Source organism: Durio zibethinus, chromosome 14 (assembly GCF_047325235.1).
Source record: "Durio zibethinus cultivar Kanyao isolate XHJ-2024 chromosome 14, ASM4732523v1, whole genome shotgun sequence".
In the NCBI taxonomy this organism is placed as follows: domain Eukaryota; kingdom Viridiplantae; phylum Streptophyta; class Magnoliopsida; order Malvales; family Malvaceae; genus Durio; species Durio zibethinus.
Genome location: NC_143175.1, coordinates 733,543 through 756,065, shown reverse-complemented (window position 1 = coordinate 756,065; position 22,523 = coordinate 733,543). Strand labels below are relative to the sequence as shown.

At 30.5% G+C, this 22,523-nt stretch overlaps 1 protein-coding gene and 1 pseudogene across 1 annotated transcript; both read left to right on the top strand.

Annotated features, from left to right (window-relative positions):
• Positions 1-430: 430 nt before the first annotated feature.
• LOC111293906 (putative linoleate 9S-lipoxygenase 5) lies at positions 431-4,469 on the top strand. The gene is made up of 9 exons (XM_022886958.2): positions 431-694; positions 781-1,070; positions 1,151-1,391; positions 1,589-1,930; positions 2,026-2,117; positions 2,337-2,444; positions 2,515-2,822; positions 2,919-3,182; positions 3,291-4,469. Exons 1-9 carry the CDS (start codon positions 475-477, stop codon positions 4,039-4,041), a joined length of 2,616 nt encoding a protein of 871 aa, XP_022742693.2. The 5' UTR covers positions 431-474; the 3' UTR covers positions 4,042-4,469.
• A 3,744-nt stretch (positions 4,470-8,213) lies between these two features.
• On the top strand, positions 8,214-15,304 carry LOC149514918 (uncharacterized; annotated as a pseudogene).
• The last annotated feature ends 7,219 nt before the right edge of the window (positions 15,305-22,523 follow it).

Below are 22,523 nucleotides of genomic sequence, written 5' to 3'. Positions count from 1 at the left end.
TAGTTTGTGTTAGGTTTGTCGTGGATATTAACTCTATAATCTGATGTGATTTTGTGATTTGTGTGTTTTTTGTGTTAGATTTACTTAATGTTTGGTGTAATTTGATGAATTTATATGTTTTATATTGAGTTCAACGGAAACATCAAGTTTTAACAAAAAAATTTATAACACTTCAATCTCACATTAAAATGCTTTAAAAATTTGATATGATATATATGTAAATATTTAAATTTAAATATGTGAATTAATTTTTGTGAAATAAAATCATAAAATTTTTAAATTAAAATAAATAATATTTTTAAATTAATGCAGGTCTCCACAAATTGTATTTTAATGAGATTTACAACATCAGTTTATCTTTCTTTTTGAGTTAATTAAGATTGTAAGGTGAATCTTTGGATATAAATAAACCCAAGATTTCATTCATTTTGTCACACCAAATATAATCTAAAGCAAAAAAAAAAAGAAAAAAAAATGATTCTCGGGCGTGTTCTCAATGCTGCTAGTGATGTTGTCCATGAGGTAACCAGCAGGAAGAAGAAATCTCATAAGATCATCAGAGGCACTGTTGTTTTAGTGAAAAATAATGTTTTCGGCTTCAATACCATCCATACGACTGTAGCTGATAGTGTTTTTGAGTTAATAGGAAAAGGAGTTACTTTGCAGCTCGTCAGTGCTGACAATGCTGACCCTGGTGAGTTCTTCTCTCTCGCGTTTATTTACTTTAACTCTTGTAAGAAAGTAAAAAATTTTGATTAAGTTAATTTGTTTGTTTTCAAGCAAATGAAAACGGAGGAAAGCTTGGGAAGTTAGAATCTTTGGAGAACTGGAACCTGACATGTACTCCACTAGCCTGTGGCGATTCCTTGTATAAGGTTTCCTTTGAGTGGGATGAGGAGATTGGAACTCCCGGAGCTATCATCCTACAAAATAATCATGCTGCTGAGTTCTTCTTAAAAACTATTACTCTTGAAGATGTTCCTGGTGCAGGTCGAATTCACTTTCTTTGCAACTCTTGGGTTTATCCTGATAGAAAATATAAAAAACCAAGAGTTTTCTTCTCCAACAAGGTAATAAGCAACATTAATTTGTTATGAAAACTTGAATTACTAGGAGTTATATATTAACTTTTTTTTTTTAATTTTTGTAGACATACCTTCCACATGTAACGCCTGCACCGCTGCTTAAGTACAGAGAAGAAGAGCTAAAGGTCTTGAGAGGAGATGGGAAAAGAAAGCTCAAGAAAAGGGATCGTGTATATGACTATGACTGCTACAATGATTTGGGGAATCCTGATAAGGGTGCAGAACACGCTCGCCCTGTTCTCGGAGGGTCGGCGGAGTATCCTTATCCTCGAAGAGGAAGAACAAGTCGACCACCATCAAGATCAGGTTAGACAATATATAGAAAACTACATTTAATATATATATATATATATATATATATATATATATATAAAGTAATTAACACATTGGAGGACCGATGAAGGTAAGCATGCATCGGGTGCAAAGTTTTACATTTTAAGTAAACAACAAAGCATTAGTTTTATTGGAGTCTAATATGATTCTTAATCTTCTTATCTTTATAGATCCCAATACTGAGAGCAGGTGTTTTCTACCGTTTAGAATTTTTAACGTTTACGTCCCTAGAGATGAGCAATTTGGTAACTTGAAGGCGTCCGACTTTGTTGCTTTTGGTCTGAAAGGTTTAGTTAAGCAAATCATTCCGTTACTTGAAGCTATTGTTGACCTTACTCCTAATGAAATCGATTCCTTTAAGGAATTAGACAATCTCTACTTCAATGGACTTCCACTTCCTACTAATGCTCTCAATCAGATTGTGAGTCAAATTCCTTTACCAATGATGAAGGAATTTTTTCGGAGAGACGGGAAACAACTCTTAAAATTTCCAGTGCCTCAAGTGATTAAAGGTAAAAAGAATTGATTAAATGTCGCTCAAAATCATAGTACTATATATTGTGTCTTAACATATATTCATTTTAATATTTTAATGACTTGGGAGCAGAGAAGAATAAGACTACTGCATGGAGAACAGATGAAGAATTCGCCAGAGAAATGGTTGCTGGAGTGAACCCCCTTCTCATTCGTCTTCTAAAAGTAAGGCTTAAACCATAATATGGCCTCTCCGTCTCCCATGTTTTCCATGAAATATATATGATATTGCAATGAAACTAGAAAACACAAAACCACAATATGGCCTGATCTCCTGCCAAGAACGCCCTTCTGTTGTCGTAAATTAGTGATTGGATTGAAATGAGATACATACAGGTTACACTGTTTTTAGATCTCAACTTAAAACTCTAAAATTAACTGCAGGAATTCCCTCCAACCAGCAAACTAGATCCTGAAGTTTATGGTCACCAAAACAGTTGCATAACCAAAGAAGAAATCGAGTATAACTTAGAAGGACTCAGTGTAGAAGAGGTAATTTGTTAATTTATCTCCAAAGAACTATCAACTTTATAGCTAATAGAAAGGAATTATGATTGCACAGGCACTGGGGAGCAATAGGCTATTTATATTGGATCATCATGATTCAGTGATACCCTACCTCAGGAGGCTAAACAGTACTACAGGAACAAAGATTCACGCATCTAGGACAATTCTCTTCTTGAGAGGTGACAGCACATTGAAGCCAGTGGCAATTGAATTGAGCTTGCCACATCTAGATGGAGATAAATTCGGCGTTGTTAGCAAGGTGTACACTCCAGCAGATCATGGAGTTGAGGGTTCTATTTGGCAGTTTGCTAAAGCTTTTGTAGTTGTGAATGATTCTGGTCATCATCAGCTAATAAGCCACTGGTAATAAGGATCTGTCAAAGAAAGCTTAAATATCTTTTACCAAGCAAATTGGTAATCAGTTTGTCGTTAATATGGTGTCGTTCAATTTGATCTCAGGTTGAACACTCATGCAGTTTTAGAGCCATTCGTGATTGCAACAAACAGACAGCTGAGTGTGATTCATCCAATTTATAAACTTCTCCACCCTCACTATCGTGACACGATGGCTATTAATGCATTGGCCAGGGAAATACTTGTGAATGCGGGTGGATTGCTAGAGAAAACGTTTTACCCGTCAAAATATTCCTTGGAGATGTCGTCACATATTTATAAGAGTTGGAATTTCATGGATCAGGCACTCCCCACTGATCTCAAGAAAAGGTAAATATAATCTTAGTGAAAAATGAATCAAACCCTCTTTTCGCTAACTAGTTAATACATATGCTTTAATGGAAATAATTAACATGGTCTTTTATTTACTATATTCAGAGGAATTGCAGTTGATGATGAAAATTCCCAACATGGTCTTCGACTACTGATAACAGACTATCCATATGCTGTTGATGGGTTGAATATCTGGTTTGCACTAGAAAAATGGGTCAGAGACTATTGCTCCTTCTACTACGAGACCGATAAAATGGTTCAAGAGGACCCTGAACTTCAAGCCTGGTGGAAGGAACTCCGAGAGGTAGGTCATGGCGACAAGAAACATGAGCCATGGTGGCCTAAAATGCAAACTCGTGAAGAGCTGATAGAATCTTGCACCATTATCATTTGGATAGCGTCTGCTCTCCATGCAGCGGTCAACTTTGGCCAGTACGCCTATGGAGGCTACTACCCAAATCGTCCAACACTCAGCCGCAGGTTCATGCCAGAGAAAGGCACCCCTGAATATTCTGAGCTTGAAAGGAACCCTGAGAGGGCTTTCTTCAGAACAATGGCTCCACAGCTACAATGCCTCACTGGCATTACTGTGGTAGAAATTCTGTCGAAGCACCCATCAGATGAGGTGTATCTTGGACAACGAACCCCTGGCTGGACAACACATTCAGTACCACTGGCAGCTTTTGAAGCTTTTAATAAGAGACTTGCTGAAATTGAAGGAGAAATTTTAAAGATGAACATGGACAAGAAATTGAAGAATCGGGTTGGTCCTGTCAATGTACCATACACTTTGCTCTACCCAACGGGTGAAGTTGGACTCTCTGGCAAGGGAATTCCAAATAGCATCTCAATCTAAACTAAAGTTAACAAGGGCTTACTAACGTATAATAAGTGTGATGTTATGGAATCTTGATGTTTCTGTTTGTTATGACTATGGTTTTATGTTTGCTTCCCATCATAAAGCTGTTTTTGGGGTTTTGATCTCTTGGCAATTAGCATTTTTCCTTTTTATTTGTATTGTCAGGTTAATTAGGATATGCTTCAGCTGAGGCTCCTCTATCTTTCTATTTCTTGTGTTTTGCTTCATGGTTTCTTTGGGATGCTCTATCTGTAATCTTCTTGGGTAGTGAGCAAAAAAAAAAAAAAAAAACTCTTGGGGATCATATCTTTTATGCTATAAGTCTCTTGATCTTGTCATCATCTTACTTTTAAACCACACATTGAACAATGGGTTTCAATTGAGATGGTCAATGAAAAGCAATAAAATGATCAGACTTTCGATGCATTTATTAAAGACCCAATTGGCAACAACGTAGAAAAAGGCACTTCCACAATCAATAAGAAAAACATTAGTATGATTTCATCCATGATAAATTGTTCACATGCGTAGAATTTATTTATAAATTGTGGAAGTAACTATTTGTGGATGGTAACTCAAAATATACCACAAAGTTAATGACCTAAAAATTAATGGAAATGAGTGGTATGAAGATAAGTCACATTTGAAGTTCACATAAACACATTAGAAAATTTATACATATATGTTAGATATTATTTGAATCTAAAAGCTTAAATTATTTGATTCTTTGATCTTTTATGTATATATAAGATATCTTATTCACATTTTTTAATAATGTGAGATTTTTTATTCATATGTGAATCATCCCACCATCTTAGTTCTCCTATGAGAGTAAGTCTTAGCAACAATTTTTTTAGGTCAGGCAACTTGATGTCTTGGATGGTCTCAATACACCTTAGGCTCGACATTCAACCTTGCTACTCTATGAGTTTATGTTGTCTCAAAGCCTCTTAAACTTGGATTCAACCTCACGTCTTGAATGGTCTTAGTGCACTTAGGCCCAGTATTTAACTTTGCCTCTATGTAGTTTAGGTTGTCTCAATGCCCCTCAAGCTTGGAATCAATCATAGCACATAACCTTCCTACCTAGGGTTTCTCAGTGTTTCTCAAACTTGACAATCAACACAGCCTTAACCTTGTACTCCATCACATATTGATTCATTACAATCACCTTCTTAGGTATTTCAATTTCATACACTTGTTACATCTAAATCGAATCTTTGACTTTAATATTAGTTGATAAGGAGTTAAGTCATATTTGAAGCCCACGAAAGTACACCAGAGAGTTTATACATATATATTAAATACCACTTGAGCCCAAAAGCTTAAGCTATTGGGTTCTTGAGACCTTTATGTATATATAAGATATCTCATTCCCATTTAAAAACAAAAACATCAACTATGTGAACAAATGCCTGAAGTTTCCGTTATCAATTGTTCTCAAGAAAGAAAACTCGTACTAGAAAAGATGATTGCAAATATTGATCTTGACTTTTTTTTCATGTCTATTTTTTCCCATCTGTCTGTTTCTTTATTTCCTTTTCTTTTTTATTGCTTAAAAATGAAAATAATAAAAATATAAAGGGGGTGGGAGGTTGATTGTGACTTATGAGCATATGTAAGAAGTTGATAGTCTTAATTTATTGATGTATGGTTTCTCAGTGATCTTTTTCCAAACAAGGATGATGACTCATACTTATCAAGTATAAACGTTTAAAATGCATTTGTTTCTTTATATTAGTTTAATTGTTGAACTGTTTGTTAGAGATTACACGCAACTCTAGTACCACTTGTTAAAAAATTAATACGCACACGCAACACCCACAAATAAAATAGCAAACTCAAATCAAGAATAAAAACATACAAATATATTTGTTTCGGTCTAACTCAAAATGACATACTCCAAATCTAATTCACTATCAAATAAATCTTTACAACTGTTAAACTTTTGGAATGAGAAAAGTCTCCAAAAACTCCTTACTCAAAACTTAACCAAAAATCTAATTATACCATTTTAATAGGCTACTCACTTAGCTATTCTCTTAATATCTAACTATTTGGGACTATTAAACCAAAACCAAAACATCTTATTTATAAGGGTAAAACCCCTTATACCTTTACTAAACTCTCGATGTGGGATACAAGATAAACTTAAAACTCTTATAACTTTTGATGTGGGATTACGAGATTTAAGGTAAATCCTAACAAATCCTCCATTAACTTGAATCTCCAAACACTTTAGCAGTATCTGTAAAGCTAACACGCTTACCTTTTTTCTTTTCTTTCATCATAGGGATCTCAACAACCGAGCCTCCATCAAGCATATACAAGTGATTTTTGATCCTATTTTCTTATAGAATCATACTACCATTCTTGTACACTTTCAACTAATCATTACTATCATAATATGTATGCCTCTGAGAATCTAACTCATTTAAAGTAATTAAATTATAGCTACAACTAAGTACATACCTCATATGACAAAGCTTCCTAATAATACCATTATGAAATCTAAGGCGAACACTCTCAATGCCTTGAATTGGTACCTTTTTATTGTTAGCAACCACAATATCCCTATACTTCTCATTCTCATCCAATTCCACAAAGTAACTTCTATTATTGCAGACATGGACTGTAGCAACTGAATCCAAAACCTAATCTTTATCCCTTTTTAAAGTCTGAGTCTCATTCACACAAGTCGTTAAAACGACATCATCATCATCAGAAATAACAATAGCAGTATCACTTTTTCTTTCATTTGTATTTTTCTCATCATTCACTCTTTTGAAAGCAGTCATATCCCTTCTTAGCTTCTTGCAATACATTTGAATATGTCTATTTTCACCATAATAAAAATATTCTATGTCACTATAATCTCTGTCTCTTGACTTAGATCTTTCTTTTGATCAATTAATCATTTTTTGAATTCTTTCTCGATCAAAACCCTATACAACTAGTGTACTCTCCCCAAGTAATAAGTTTTGTGCTCTCATAAACTTTTCATTCTCACATAACAAGGTAGTCACATCATTCAACTTCAAAGTAAACCTACCCACCAATAAAATTTGAACTAAAGGTTTATAAGACTTGAGCAAAAATGATAGCAAAATTAAAGTTTTCTCTTCATCTTTTAACTCATCAATAAAAATTATCAGTAATCGAGAAATCAATCTATTAAACTCATACCTTTTTTCATCTTTAGAGAATACAGATTCATCTTCAAACATAATCTGTTAGTTAATGACTTCTATGCATAAATACCTTCAAGCTTATCCCATAAACTTTTTAGAGTACTTTCAATTAACATACTATACTTTAACTCTGTGGTTAGTGTCAATCTAATAGTACTAACAGCTTTTTTCTAAATTTTATTTCAATTATCGTCAGACATTTCCTCAGGTTTACTACTCTCTAATGCTTGATCTAACATTTATTGTACTAATATATCTTGAATCTTACTTTGTCATAACATGAAATTACTCTTTTCATCAAATAACAAAATCTCAAACTAAGGTATAGACATATTAGACTTATTTTCTTCAAACATCTTGAAACATTGCTTCACAATCTCTTGGCCATAACATGAAATTACTATTTTCATCAAATAACGAAATCTTAAACTTAGGCATAGATATACTGGACATACTTTTTTCAGACATCTTGAAATACTACGTCACAATCTATTGGGCCCATGAACCTTAAACCTCAAACCTTGCTTTGATATCACTTGTTAGGGATTACACCATAGCTCTAAAATCACTTGTTGGAAAATCAACACGCACATGCAACACCCACGAATAAAATAACAAACTCAAATAAAAAATAAAAACACACAAATATATTTGTTTCGGCCTAACTCAAAATGACCTACTCTAAACCTAATTCACTATCAAATAAATCTTTACAACTATGAGACTATTAGAATGAGAAAAGTCTTCAAAAACTTTTTACTCAAAACTTAACCCAAAACTTAATTACACCCTTTTAATAGCCTACTTACTTAGCTATTCTCTCGGTGTTTAACTATCTGTGACTACCAAACTAAAACTAAAACATCTTATTTATAAGAGTTAAACCCCTTATACTTTTACTAAACTCTCGATGTGGGATACAAGATAAAACTCTTATAACTTTTGATATGAGATTATGAGATTCAAGACATATCCTAACACTGTTTCCATTGTTTTTACTTGTTGTTGTGCTATTTGAGGTGCAATTTCTTAAATTACATGAGGTGTATGGCATGTTTTCATTGTGATTGCAAGTGTCCACCCGATGTATTTATAGAGAGTAAAATACAAGAAATGCAACATGGTTCAAAAACAACGTTGAAAAAGGCTGCCCATCGACCAAAGGTCTCTAATGCCTGAAATTTTAACTTCAATGATGATGAATTAGATGGGGCAGATGTTGTTGCCTTCGTGTATGTAAATTCTTTTGTAAAAGGTGAAACATTTTCATTAGCCAACCAGTCTCGTGGAGAAAAGTTTAAAAGGCTTGAAGATGATTTTGATACAATTGACCAAGCCTCAAGGGTCCATGAAAGAATGTATTCAAATATTGATAGCAGTAAACATGGAATAGGGTTTAATGATTTTCATAATATTGATAGTTATGAGATAGACTCTCAGCAAAATAACCCATGGCAAAAAACCTCTTCAAATATTTACTTTGACAATGAGGCCTTTTTTAAACCTGAAGGTAACAAGGCCTTTAATGATAATTCTCTTGCTCGTCAAATGACAAGGTTTCCATCTTATAGCAAGCCATCTAAACACATGCATAGAAAAGTAACTTTATCAGACTTTAAAGATGAACTAGATTTTGATTTAGATGAAGCACTTTTAATGTATCATAATTGTAAATCAAGTCATATAATTGATTCAAAGCATACGGGTAGAGTTGCAAATGATGCATTAAAGGACTTAAGCTTTGGCTCAGAAGACCTTGATTTAGACTCCGATGGCAATGATGATTTTGACAATTTTAGATCTAAATGAAGGAAAGAGGACCAAGGGAGTTATGGTAGAGGCAATTTTTGAAAAAAAACAAGTTTTGATTTTCAATGGGGTTCTACCACTGATTCAGAATCTAAAAATGATAGTCCACATTCCAAGAGAAATGAGTCAAGAGGGAGTAAAATCGGATCCAGCAGACGAGAAAACAACATTGACGGTCGAATAAAATCACCATCTAGACGAAACACTAAGATGGATGGTGGAAGAAACTATTCCAACAACAATTTTGATAGATTATATGGAGGGTCACGGTGTTAGAAAAAATAAATAAGAGAAGAGAAATAATAAAAAAAAATTTTGGCTTTGAGGTGTGAAGAACGCTTTTTTAAAAGCTATTATGCCTTTAGGATACAACAAAACCTCAAACTCTCCAATTAGAGCAGTAAAAATGGTTATACTAAAAGATTTTTTTATAATGAATGAATAGACATAAACTTTTATTTAGATAGTTGTGACCTTCTGTATAATCATAATGTTTATGAATAATATAAATATTCAAATAGTTATGTCTATTTTTCATATGATAATTGTTTCTATTCAAACATAATTATTTAAAATATGAATAAATTAATACAAAAATTAATTTTATTCTCAATAATTAAATCTTTCAATCTAATGTATGATGCATCATATTCTAAATTACCAACAATCTTCCACTAGTTTGAAATGTTGGTGCTTAATTTTTATCTTTCACACAAATAAATATTATAAATACAAAAAAAATATCTTGATTTAAACCTTCAATTAACGTGTATATCTTAGAATTATAACGAAGTTGATGGTGTTTGTAGATTAAAATCAACTCCTAGCATTAGAATTGAAGATGCAACACACATAATTCTTATTTATTCTTCTGTCAGAGGTTTGGAATCACTTTTAGCACTATTATGGCCATATGCTTATCCTATTCATAAACATTTATAAGAGAGATCCTAATTATTCTTGTTGAAGCAGCACCATTTTTATGTTTATATAGGTAGAGTTTTCATTATGTCTCAATTGCTTTAAACATTTAAAACTTCATTACGAATATAAAACCTTATTCTCTCCACGTAATGGGTCACATTAGTTTCTAAAATTTGAAAAAATTTTACTAATGTTTAACAGACACATAATAATAACTTATTTTTACCCATTAAACTTTGTAATTAGAGGTTACTAATTCAAAGTTGGGTTCTCATTATTGGTATCTAATAATAAGGGTTTAAATCTATTCTACTTGTAGTAATACTAACCAAATATCTTGGAATTCAATTTTCTTTTATGGTAATTACCCCTCATTTGAGATTGAAACTCTAATATAATCACTTTAGGCTAATATCCCCAAACTTTTTCATTTTGTATATCATTTATATGTTCTAGACATTGTTGTCTCATTCTTATCATTTTAAGAAATAGTTAGTTTTGGTTGTAGCCACAACTCTAAATTTCTTAACTTCAACTATTCTATTTCTATACTTTTACACATTTTCAATACAATTATACTTCTAGTACAATTAGATAAACTCAATGAATAAACCAAACGATTTTAATCTTTTTAAGATTTTTAAAGACCTTTTATGACTTTACTTTAATAAGTGTTTAGATTTATTAACTTGTATAATTTTCACATACAATTATACTAAAATCTTACAACATTATGGTGATAAATTTTATTTCTTTTGATTCTTATCACCCCTACCATGTGCAAGTATACATTCTTTTATTAAAGAATATCTTATTCAATTATCATTATATCATATATACTTAATCAAGTTACCATTTCATTTATCTTTTCACTATTTGGTTTTTTTTTTTATGTAAGAGGCCTTCAAATCCACCCTAAGTGAAAGATAACTAGCTGATATCTTAATATTTCAATAAAAGTTTCAAAAATTTTATATTTTAACTCAATATAAGAGTTTATATCAATAAATATATTTCAAATATAATGATGCTTCTATGGTCTCTTTTTAGGAATTTTATGTCAATTTATAAATATTTATATGAATATATTTCATCATAGATACTATTAATAATTTTTTATTATCATGAACAAAACTATTTCTATCACCCAAATGGATCAAATAATATTCTTTTTGCTATTATAAAAGTTTTCAAATTCACAAGACCTTTGAATCACTCATGGCTTTTAAAGTAAATATACTTTGAAATTTTCACTATATAAAACAATAAATGATAAATCATTTGTACAATCCATGAATTAGATCATATACATAACAAAAAATTTCCACAACGTGATTAAGATTATGGCATCAATTTTGGCTTATGATTATTCTAAGCTAACCATAATGGTCCACCTCATACTTACAAATCATGTAGATTTAGCTATTAAAGTTATCTCATTTATAATGATAGTTTTTAATGAAAACCAACTATTTTAAATGTTATCATGAGTTTTCAATGCAAATAATAATTGCCCAACGGTCAATTCCAAGTTCATGACTATTGAAACCTCTAAAATTGATTTCAAATTTTATGAGAACTTTATTTCTCCACTATTATGTAGCCTATATCTTTGTTATTTACCACTTTTAATTGGTCATAACATTTTCGGATATATAATAAATTCAAACTTTACTCATAGGACCAATATGCCTAATACAATAAGAGTCTATATTATATTTAACTCCAATTTCAAATACTTTCACAATTATTATGTAACCAATATGTTTATATCTAGATCACTATATTCATGCAAGTCATGAAACATGAATCCAAAGAATCATTTTCATAAAATAGTATAAAAATAATTATAATATTAGTTCTACTCGTATTTCATGTAAAAATTCGTGATGAATTTGTATTGGTTAAATCATTGATTGGCTAACTCTAAGGCAACCAATATTATTGTCTAAGCCCATATGCTAATATGGTATATAACCGACCACATCCTTGCCATTGTCATGAAAATATTGAAAACCTTGGAAACTTGTTTACTTTTCAATTTAACAACTTATAAAAGGCATTTTTTTCGGGTACAAGAAGCAAAAATATCTTCATTGTCTTTAACTAATAATGTATTAATTGGATGATGACATTCTATCTCTATAGTTTACGTTTTTCTTATATGTATAAGAAAGAAAATTATATCCCATTCAGTTCATTTTCGTAATACATGGCAAACTATACCAATGTTCTCCATGCCATCACAAAATAAAATGAAACACATGCATGTATTGATGCCTGTGAAACATTGAATTTACATGTTCTTTTCTAATTTATAAACATGCCAATTAGACATTAACGAACATCCTTCAAAAACTAGTAACTGATAAATGCTTCAATATTTTTTTAATGGCATGCCTTTTCATTTAATCAATATCCCAAATGCGAAAAGCAACTATGCTTTTTTGTAACCATTGATTAACTCTTTAATGGCTTTTTATGATTTTCACTTTGTGATTGTTCATAATAAAATTTTGTTTTGCAAAATCACGTATACTGTAATACACCCAACTGGCAAAATACATGTTACACTGCCCATGTTTTTGATAATAACCATTATTTGATTTATTGTCCACCAATTAATCCATGAACTTCATATCTTAATAATAATTATTCACATATATTAATTTAATTTTAATTGGTTTTCATGAAAATTAAACATTAGTCAAATTTTGAACCAATAATAAATTTTAAATATATATATCAACATTTGATTTATAAAGATCAATAAAGATAGAATCATACAAATAGCTTGACTTAATTTATTATCTCAATTTTTGCCATGATTTAATAATAAAACTAATTTTGTAGCCAAATCTTATTTTTTGCATATATTCTCTACTTGCATCCAATTTCTCATGGTAAATTCTTTTACTTATTTCTGATTGTTTTAATAGAAACTATAGCATAATTTGTTGGTTCCATATATAACCAAGATATGATAATTAAACAATCAGCCATTCCATTAGAACTTAATTTAATTTGTTACTTGATAACAAGTAATAATTCTTTTGGTTGTAAATTAATTCATGTATTTCTCTTTTATGTTTTCAGGCTATTTCTCATCCTAGTCTTTATAAGCATCGATTTTTTCAAATAAATATAATGCAATCCATTAAACCTAATTTTAGAGTCAATTTCAGTATATGTATAAACTTATGCAATGTAATCAATATTTTATATATTGTATTTTGACTTTACACATTAATTAAATAAATTGTTAACATGTTTATCTCATTCAGTGAATCTTTTTACTAGCAATTATATAAAAAATAAAATGCATACCTTTAATGAAGATTTTTATGAAAATTACACATGTTGGTTTATAGAAACATTAATTCTTTGACATCTTGAACCTTCTTTAATAATGATCTCCAAATTATGTTAACTTCTTTTTATTGTATCTTACTTATACGAAATATAAAGGCATAATTACCTTTAAATTGTTAGAAAAAATTAAAAAAAAAAAGAAGAGAAATAATAGAAAAAAATTTTGGTTTCGAGGCATGAAAAATACTTTTTTAAAAGCAATTATGCCTTTAGGATACAACAAAATCTCAAACCCTTTAATCAAAAATAGCAAAAATGGTTATACTAAAAGATTTATTTATAATGAATGAATATACATAAATTTTTATTCATATAGTTATGACTTTTTATATAATCATGATCTTTATGAATAATAATTTATTTCTATTCAAATAGTTATGACCATTTATCATATGATAATTATTTTTATCCAAACATAATTATTTAAAATATAAATAAAATTAATATAAAAATTAATTTTATTCTTAATAATTAAATCATTTTATCTAATGTGAAATATATCATATTCTAAATTAATAACACTTGAGATGATCATAGGAAGTTTCAAGAGAATGCGTGGGCAAAAAATGAATAACTTGCAGAAATTCAAGGGACCTAGGAAAGATGGAGGATTCAGAAACAGGCACCCTGGAAGGTCTCACAAATATAATATGGAGACGGATGATCCTAGTGAATTTAGAAATAGTAGGCTTGTAATTGAAAGGTAAGTCGAATTTATGACAAATTTTCCTTTTCTTTTTTATTTGTTCTCGTAGTAATTAACTTGATTTTATCTTATAAATACTTTTGGAGATTTGGAAGTTTTATCCAATTTGCTAACTCGTCACAATCTTTATTTTTTTTTTCTTTTATTTTATGAACACTTGATATCAGTTTGACAACTATTATATATATATATATATATCCGATTTTTGCTCTATAATCTATATCATTATTATTCTATTATTATTATATATATGAGAATTATATATATGTATATCAAACATGATATGAAGCTCATTGAGTGATTTTTGGGAGCATTTCTTTTAAAAGTTTTCCGTTATCCCTTCTTTCAAAACGGTTTTAGCTTTTAAGTTTACGAGTACTAGCTAGTAAATTATATTGATCATTTTTTTTTGGCTTGAATATTTTTCCCCATTATCTTTTATTCTTTTTTGGAAAACGATGTAATTATTATCCCCTTCATTTTTATTATTAGGTTCAAAATTTCAGCCATTATTTTATCAATCTACATAGATAATGGAATTTTTAACTTAAAAAATAGGCTTAGAACAAAATTAAAAAATTATCATATATATATTTTAATATTTGTTAAAAGATATGATCATTTTATTAATGTTATTTATGAAGTCAAAATAATTTATTAATAATAGATGATTTTTTCTAACATTATTTAGGGACTGATTGCTAATATCCCCAACCTACAACATCAATCTAATCCTTCTCCTTGCCACGTGTACGGTGATTAGCAACCCGTTCATTACCCTTCAAATCATCCCCACAGAGCAAAAAGATTCACGGAAAAAAGCCCAAAAAAAATAAAAAGTTAAAATAAAAAACAAAATAATCTCATTGGCCAAACGACCTTTATATTCAAGTTTCGCGGCAACGCTACCTTCTGTCTCACTCAAATTTTTTTCTTTCTCTAAAATTTTGTTTTTTTTTTTTTTTAAATCTCTCTCAATCTCTTTTTGTTGGGTAAACTTTGTTTCTTTCACTCTCTAAAACCCTTTGTTTGTTTTCATGGTTTATATTCAGATCTTAAAAGGCCGGAAATTAGTAAGTGGGATTGTCTCCTATCTGTGAATTAGGGTTTAAAAAGTTGAGATTTTAGACCAACTTGTGCGTTTTTTTTGGGATTTTTTGAGGAATTTTCGGTAAAAAGTTTGAATCTTTATTGCTTTTTTAAAGTGCTTTTGGTTTTCTTCGTTTGAAGCAGTTTTGCAAGGGACTTTGTTGATTAAACCAAATTGGCTTTGCCTTTATTCTTCTTTTCTACTGAATTTGAATTTTGGTTTCCAAATTTATTCATTTTTAGGTTTCTAAAGGTTTTAATTTTTAAAAATTTTTTGGCGGTTTTAGAGCAGTTGTTGAACAGATTCTTTTGGAGTTTTTTTTTTTAATATCTAAAATTTTGGGTGTTTTCAACTTTGAATAAAATTTTGATTGTGGATTTGAGGTTTTCCAGTTCTTTATTTTTTTTTTGTTGGTTTAAGAAAAAATTGAAACTTTTTTTTTTTTTTAGTTCATTGCTAACTCCCTTTTAAAGTTGTCTATAATTATTAACAAAAAGAATTCTACTTTCAAACTGTATTGGATTATGCAATGTGATTTGGTGCTGGGGTCTTTGATTTGTGTTCAATTTTATCAGCTTTTAACACGTTGATTGACTAGGAATCATGTTGAATTTCTTATTTGGCTAGTTTATTGGAGTTGAGGTAACATTTTCAGGCTTATGTTTTATGAGGGAATATTTCAGATAGAGAAAGTTATTGATGGCCCCAATAAGAAAATCTAAAAGTGTGAACAAACAGTATTTGAAGGTAAGTGTTTGAGTAATTTCCAATTGATTATTTAGTCTAAGATCAAATTATTCTCTTGCCTTTGGCTGTTTGGTGAATACTCAGGTAGTCAGGTTTCCCTTGGCAATAGCATCAGTTGTTCATATTTTAATGTGGTGTACATCATGTGCTAATTGTGTGTCGTTTTGATGCATGGACTGTTGTATTCTTTGTTATACAAGAAATTAGCGGACTTAGGATCTCAATGGAGCAGAATTACACTAGCGGAGCTGTTCTTCCTATATATATATATATATATATATATATATATATATATATATAATATGGCAGGAAGCTTTATTGATGGAGCTGAGAAATACAAACGATGACATATTGGAAAACCGAAATGGAGAAAGTTGTTAAAAAGGTTCTGAACCTTTCAAGAAGCATATTGCCTAGGTATTTGTACGGCTAAAGGAAGCTAGTGACCATGTGTCATAATGTTTAGATCCGAAGATTCATTGTTAGACATTATTTTTAGGAATCGTCATCAATCTTTTTTATTTAGGTGTGATTGGTCACTTAAAGAATTTATTCTTTTAAGGAATACCTAAGCCTAAGGGTCTCTAAAAAAATAGGATCAGGTCTATTAATCAGAACAGAGTTCGAGAGTACGGTTACGTGTGAGGAAAGTTATAGCATCCTCACAACGCCCATTGAAAGATGGTACCAGCTTAATTTTGTATTATCCAATAATCCTTAAAAATTTATCAAGTAATTAATTATTGAAAATTATTCTCAATTTATTCAAATACTTTTAGCAAAAAATTAAAAAAATTCTCTCACCTCAAGAGTATGCAATGAAACTACTATTTCACTTGCAGAGATTCTATTGTCGAATTATTTAACATTAAAAAAATGAAAAAAAGAAAAAAAAAATGAAAAAAAAAAATTAACTTTAGATATAAATCATTTTCTTTTCAAAAACTCATTACTTTTATATAATAAAAATTGATATTTTTAACTTTTTCTTAAAACGTTTTTTTTTTTAAGAAAAATTGGTACTTTCAATTTTTCTCCAAAATATTTTTTTGAAACTTTAATTTCGATAAAAATTGATACTTTCAACTTTTCCCTAAAGACATTTTTTAAAAAAATTTATTTTTAAGAAAAATTGATACTTTCAACTTTTCTTCAAAAATATTTTTTAAAAATTTTATTTTTAAGAAAAATTAATACTTTTACCTTTTCCTCAAAAATATTTTTTAGAAAATTATTTTCAAGGAAAATTGATATTTTCAAGGAAAATTGATACTTTCAATTTTTCCTCAAAAATATTTTTTTTAGAATTTTATTTTAAGAAAATCATTAAAAAAATAAAATAAGAAATACCAAATTATTCTAATCTAATCAATAAATAATAATAACAATAATAATAATAATAAATAAGAAAAAAAACCTTTGGAACGGTTCAACTCGGCTTAATGCGGCTCGGCTTGAAAGACAGAAGTGGTTTAAACGTGCGACTCGACTGGAAACGGCTCGGCTCGACTGAAGTCCAGGCAAAAACTCGGGTCATTGATCGAGTTGGCGCTTAGGTCGGGTCATCCGATTTCAAAACGCATGGATCCTCTAGGAATAGTAAGGCTAAAACGAGTCATTTTTGACATGTATAAAAGACTCCAACCTCTATTTTTTCACAGATTGCTTCATTTCCCCTCTCTCTCTTCTTCTTTTTTCTTTTCCTCTCTAAACAAAATCCATATTTCGATTGAATGTCTACCGAAATCTAGAAAAACAGGTCAAAAACTTCAAAGTTGACTGAAAAATCTCATCGAAAAGCTTGAATTTTGTCGAAAAATTTTGTTGGATTCTGAAAAAATTTTCAGAAGTTTTCCAAAAAAAAAACTTCAAAAATTCTAAAAAATTTCCCACAAATTCCTAAAGTTGTTTCTAACGCACCAGAACCTTTTTTAGCCTCTGTTTCCTCTGTGTATTTTTTATTTTTTCTATGTACTCTCTGTGGACCTCTTTATAGAGATTGATCAAAAAAGTTTATGATCAATTTTAACTCCTTCTGAGATTTAGATTCAATCTTTGAATCCAATCCCAATTCTACCAACCTCCAATTTCATAGTCAAATCTAATTTTTTCTTATCCTAATCCTAGTCGAAAATTAATCAAAAATAAAATCAAAAAATACATATTAATAATTAATAGATAAATAATAAAAAATATATTAATAAATAATAAAATAAAATAAAATAAAAATACAAAATGGGCTTACCCATTTAGACCAGGCTCAATTGATCCGAGCCTGGACCAAATGGGTGTCTACAGCTGCCTTTTTTTGCATATTTTTTATAAAACAAAAATTGTACAAAGACGTAAACACCCATTCAAGGCTCCACTTGACTTTTTTTTTTTGTTGAAATTTTGATTAAGTTCCTCTAAGCAGAGACTCAACGACTTTGGAAAAATAAACAAAACTTCTCTAATCAGAGGCTCAACAACTTTGAAAAATAAATAAAGCTACTCTAATCAGAGGCTCAACGACTTTGAAAAAATAAATAAAGCTCCTCTAATCAGAGGCTCCACGACTTTAGAAAAATAAATAAAGCTCCTATAAACAGAGGCTCAACGACTTTAAAAAAATAAATTGCTCCTTGACAATCATGTCTAAATGAGTCAAAGATCATGTTTGAAGGAATTTCAGGAGATTATGTCCAAAGGTCTTACAAATCAATCCCGATGCCAAGAGATATCTTTTTTCAAGGATTAGAGACTTACCTTACAAGCTTTTTTCTCGAAAGAGAATTGAAAAATCAAAAAGTCTTTATATCTATTTTCTTTATATGGGATCCTGAAATATCCCAACTTCTTGAATTTATGTACTATACTTTCTTGAATGCAAAATATGCTATGCGAAATTTAATGCATGCTATGCAAATGCTGGCTAATTAAGTCTTATTCTATTACGGTACTTAAGTTTTTCAAGCTCTTTTCTTATGCCCTGAACCCTTTGTTCTTCAAAGACCAAGTCAGCATAACTCTTAATCATCTCTTTCATTTAATTCTCATATCTTTTCTGTAGGCAATCTCTTTCCAAATTCATTGTCCTTATTAGGAACTGAACATCCCAAATTTGCCTTTATCACTATTGAATTCTTCAGTATAATGTAGAAATCTTTCATGCCATTATTCATTTATCAATAATTATTTCAAACTCAAAAAGTAATAATGCATTTACACATTTCTTCCATTGTAAGGTATTAAAAAGAAAAGAATAAGAATGGTTGGGAAACAGTCAACAGAAAAGGCACACAAATAGTGAAATAGAATGTTTTTTATTAGCAAAAATGTTGGCAAACTTTGGCCAAGAAAGAATTACAAAAATAGGCATAGAGAGACAATGCCCAAAAATGAACAATCGGACAATCATGATAACACATCTCAAGGTTCTTTTGAAAACCTAATCATCTGATGCACTTAACAACTTAGAGCTCCTCCGAATTTGCTAGCCTTCATACCAATGAATTTTCAAATTTGATGCTGTACTCTCCTTATCTAAGCTGCATTTTCAGGTTTTCAACTTAGATAAATCCTTTATGACTCAAATTACCCTTTTAGAGTTTTCGCTTTGAGTTCTCCTTTTTCATTCCCTTTTTTTTTTCTTTTTTTTTTCTTTTCATTTTTTTTCATTTCATTTTTTTCATTTTTTTTTTAAGCATAATACTTCTTCACAGTATCAAAATTTATAGGATAGGATAAATCATTTCTATCCATCTCAGCCATTATCAACGCTCCACTCGAGAAAGCTCATTTCACCACATGTGGTCCTTCCCAATTTGAAGTTCATTTCTTTCTATTATCGTGTTGATTTGAACGAATTTTTTTTTAAACCAACTCACCTTCTCGAAAGAAATAAGGTCGAACCTTTTTATCATGGGCCTTCATCATTCTTCTTTGATATAGCTGACCATGGTATAACGCTGTCAATCTCTTTTCCTCAATGAAATTCAACTGCTCATAGCACTCTCAAATCCATTCAACCTTTTCTAGTTTAACTTTTTTTAAAACCCTCAAAGATGGGATTTCTGTCTCTACTAGTAGTACAGCTTTCTTCTCATAAACCAAAAAAAATGAAGTTGCCTCAGTAGAGGTACGCACTGACATTCGATATGCATGCAGTGCAAATGGTAACTTTTCATGTCAATCTTTATAAGTATCGATCATCTTCTCAAGAATTTTTTTATATTCTTGTTTATCGCCTTAACTGCCCTATTCATTTTTGGACGGTATAATGCTGAATTGTGATAATTGATCCTATATTGGGCACATATTTCCTGCATCATTCTGCTATTCAGATTCTTGACATTATCTTAAATGATTCTCTCTGGAAGTCCGTATCCGTAAATGATTTCTCTTTTTATGAACTTACAGATCACAGACCGTGTCACACTTCCAAATGATGTTGCTTTCACCTATTTTGTGAAGTAGTCTATCATCACAAAAATAAAGCTATGCCCATTAGAAGCCTTTGGGGTGATAGGACCAATGACATCCATGCCCCACATTGAGAATGGCCAAGGTGATGCCAAAACATGTAAAACAGATGGCAGAGCATGGATCTTATCAGTATATATCTGGCATTTATGGCATTTATAAGCATAGTCAATACAATCACTCTTCATTGTCAATCAGTAGTATCTTGCTCTCATGATCGTCTTACCATCATATGTCCACTGGCATGTGCCTCATATATTCTATCATGCACCTCTTCAATGATTTTTCTTACTTTAGCCTTACTTATGCATCTCAGCAATACTTAATCATGGCTTCTTTTGTACAAAACATCCACATCTAAGAAAAAACTCATAGCTAATCTTCGGATGACCCTTTTATCATTCTCTGTTGCTTGAACTGGGTATTGCTGATCCTTAATATACTATAAGATATCATAATACCAGGGCTTCCCATCCTCTTTTTCTTCTACATTGAAACAATGAGCTAACATATCTTTAACATCTAGTTTGATAGGTTGAATGTCAGTATTGTCATTAATTTGAATCATTGTAACCAGAGTAGCCAAGGCATCGATAATCAAATTTTTTTTTGAAGTAAATGATCAAACTGGATATCTTCAAACTGTTTTATCAAATCTAAAATATACTTATGATATGAATCGCGTTTTGAATCTCTCGTCTCCCATTCTCCTTTTAATTGATATATAACTAGAGCTGAGTCCCCAAACACTTTTAATACTTTCATTTTTCTATCTATAACAGCTTGTAAACCCATGACACATGCTTCATATTCAGCAATGTTATTTGTGCAATTAAAATTTAACCTTACTGTTACAGGATAGTATTGTTCTTCTAGAGAGATCAGAATTATCCTAATTTCATGTCTCAAAGCATTGATAGCTCCATCAAAATACATCCTCAAACACTTTCTCCATGCTTATCTTTTTTTAATTGGGAAATAATTATTAGATCTTCATCAGGGAATTTCAATCTCATTGGTTCATATTATTCAGTAGCACAATCTGTAAGAAACTCAGCTATAGCACTTTTTTTACTACTTTTTAGCTTACATATATGATATCATATTTCGAGAGCATTACTTGTCACCTAGCAATTCTCTCAAACAAAGAAGGCTTCTCGAAGATGTATTTGATTGGATCCAATTTGGCTATAAGCCAAGTAGTGTGATAGAGCATGTATTGTCTGAGTCTTTTAACAGTCCAAGCTAATGCACAACACATTTTTTTCAAAAAAAAATACTTGGACTCATATTCAATAAATTTTTTACTCAGATAATAAATAAATTTCTCTTTTCGACCATACCCATCTTGCTGTCTCAGCACACATCTTATTGAATTCTTGTACACTGTCAGGTATAAAATTAAGGGTTTTCCTGGAACAAGTGGCACCAACATGGGAGAACTTGACAAGTATTACTTAATTTTATTAAAAGTCACTTGGCATTTCTCGTTCCATTCTCCAGGATTATTCTTACGAAAAAGCTTAAAAATGGGATCACATTTATAAGTAAGCTGAGATATGAACCGTGAAATGTAGTTTAACTTTCCCAGAAAACCTCAAATTTTTTTTGGTGTACTCAGAGGCTATAAACTTTGAATAGCACGTATTTTGTCTGGATCAATTTCAATTCCTCTTTCACTGACCACAAAGCCTAGTAACTTACTTGACTTTACCCTAAAGGTGCACTTAGCTGGGTTTAACTTGAGCTGAAATTTTTTCGATCTTTCAAATAACTTTTTGAGGTTAGTAATATGATCTTCATTTTCATGAGATTTTGTAATCATATGATCCATGTACACCTTAATCTTTTTATGCATCATGTCATAGAAGAGCATCACCATGGCCCTTTGATATGTTGTCCCAGCATTTTTTAACCAAAAGGCATGATTTTGTAACAAAAGGTTCCTCATATGGTCACGACAGTAATCTTTTCCATATCATCTACAATCATTTTTATTCGATTATACCCTAAAAACCCATCCATAAAGGAGAAAATTGAATGTCTAATCGTATTATCTACCAGTGTGTCAATGTAAGGTAAAAAAAAGTTATCCTTTAGGCTAGCCCTATTCAAATCACGATAGTTTACACACATTTATACATTTTCATCTTTTTTAAAAATTGGTACTATATTA

What these genes read in the sequence shown, in the direction of transcription:
- LOC111293906 (XM_022886958.2), top strand. Translation starts at nt 475, where the DNA reads ATGATTCTCGGGCGTGTTCTCAATGCTGCTAGTGATGTTGTCCATGAG. An exon ending in AGTGCCTCAAGTGATTAAAG is followed by an intron (nt 1,931 to 2,025) that starts GTAAAAAGAATT and finishes ACTTGGGAGCAG; the next exon opens with AGAAGAATAAGACTACTGCA. An exon ending in CCCACTGATCTCAAGAAAAG is followed by an intron (nt 3,183 to 3,290) that starts GTAAATATAATC and finishes TACTATATTCAG; the next exon opens with AGGAATTGCAGTTGATGATG.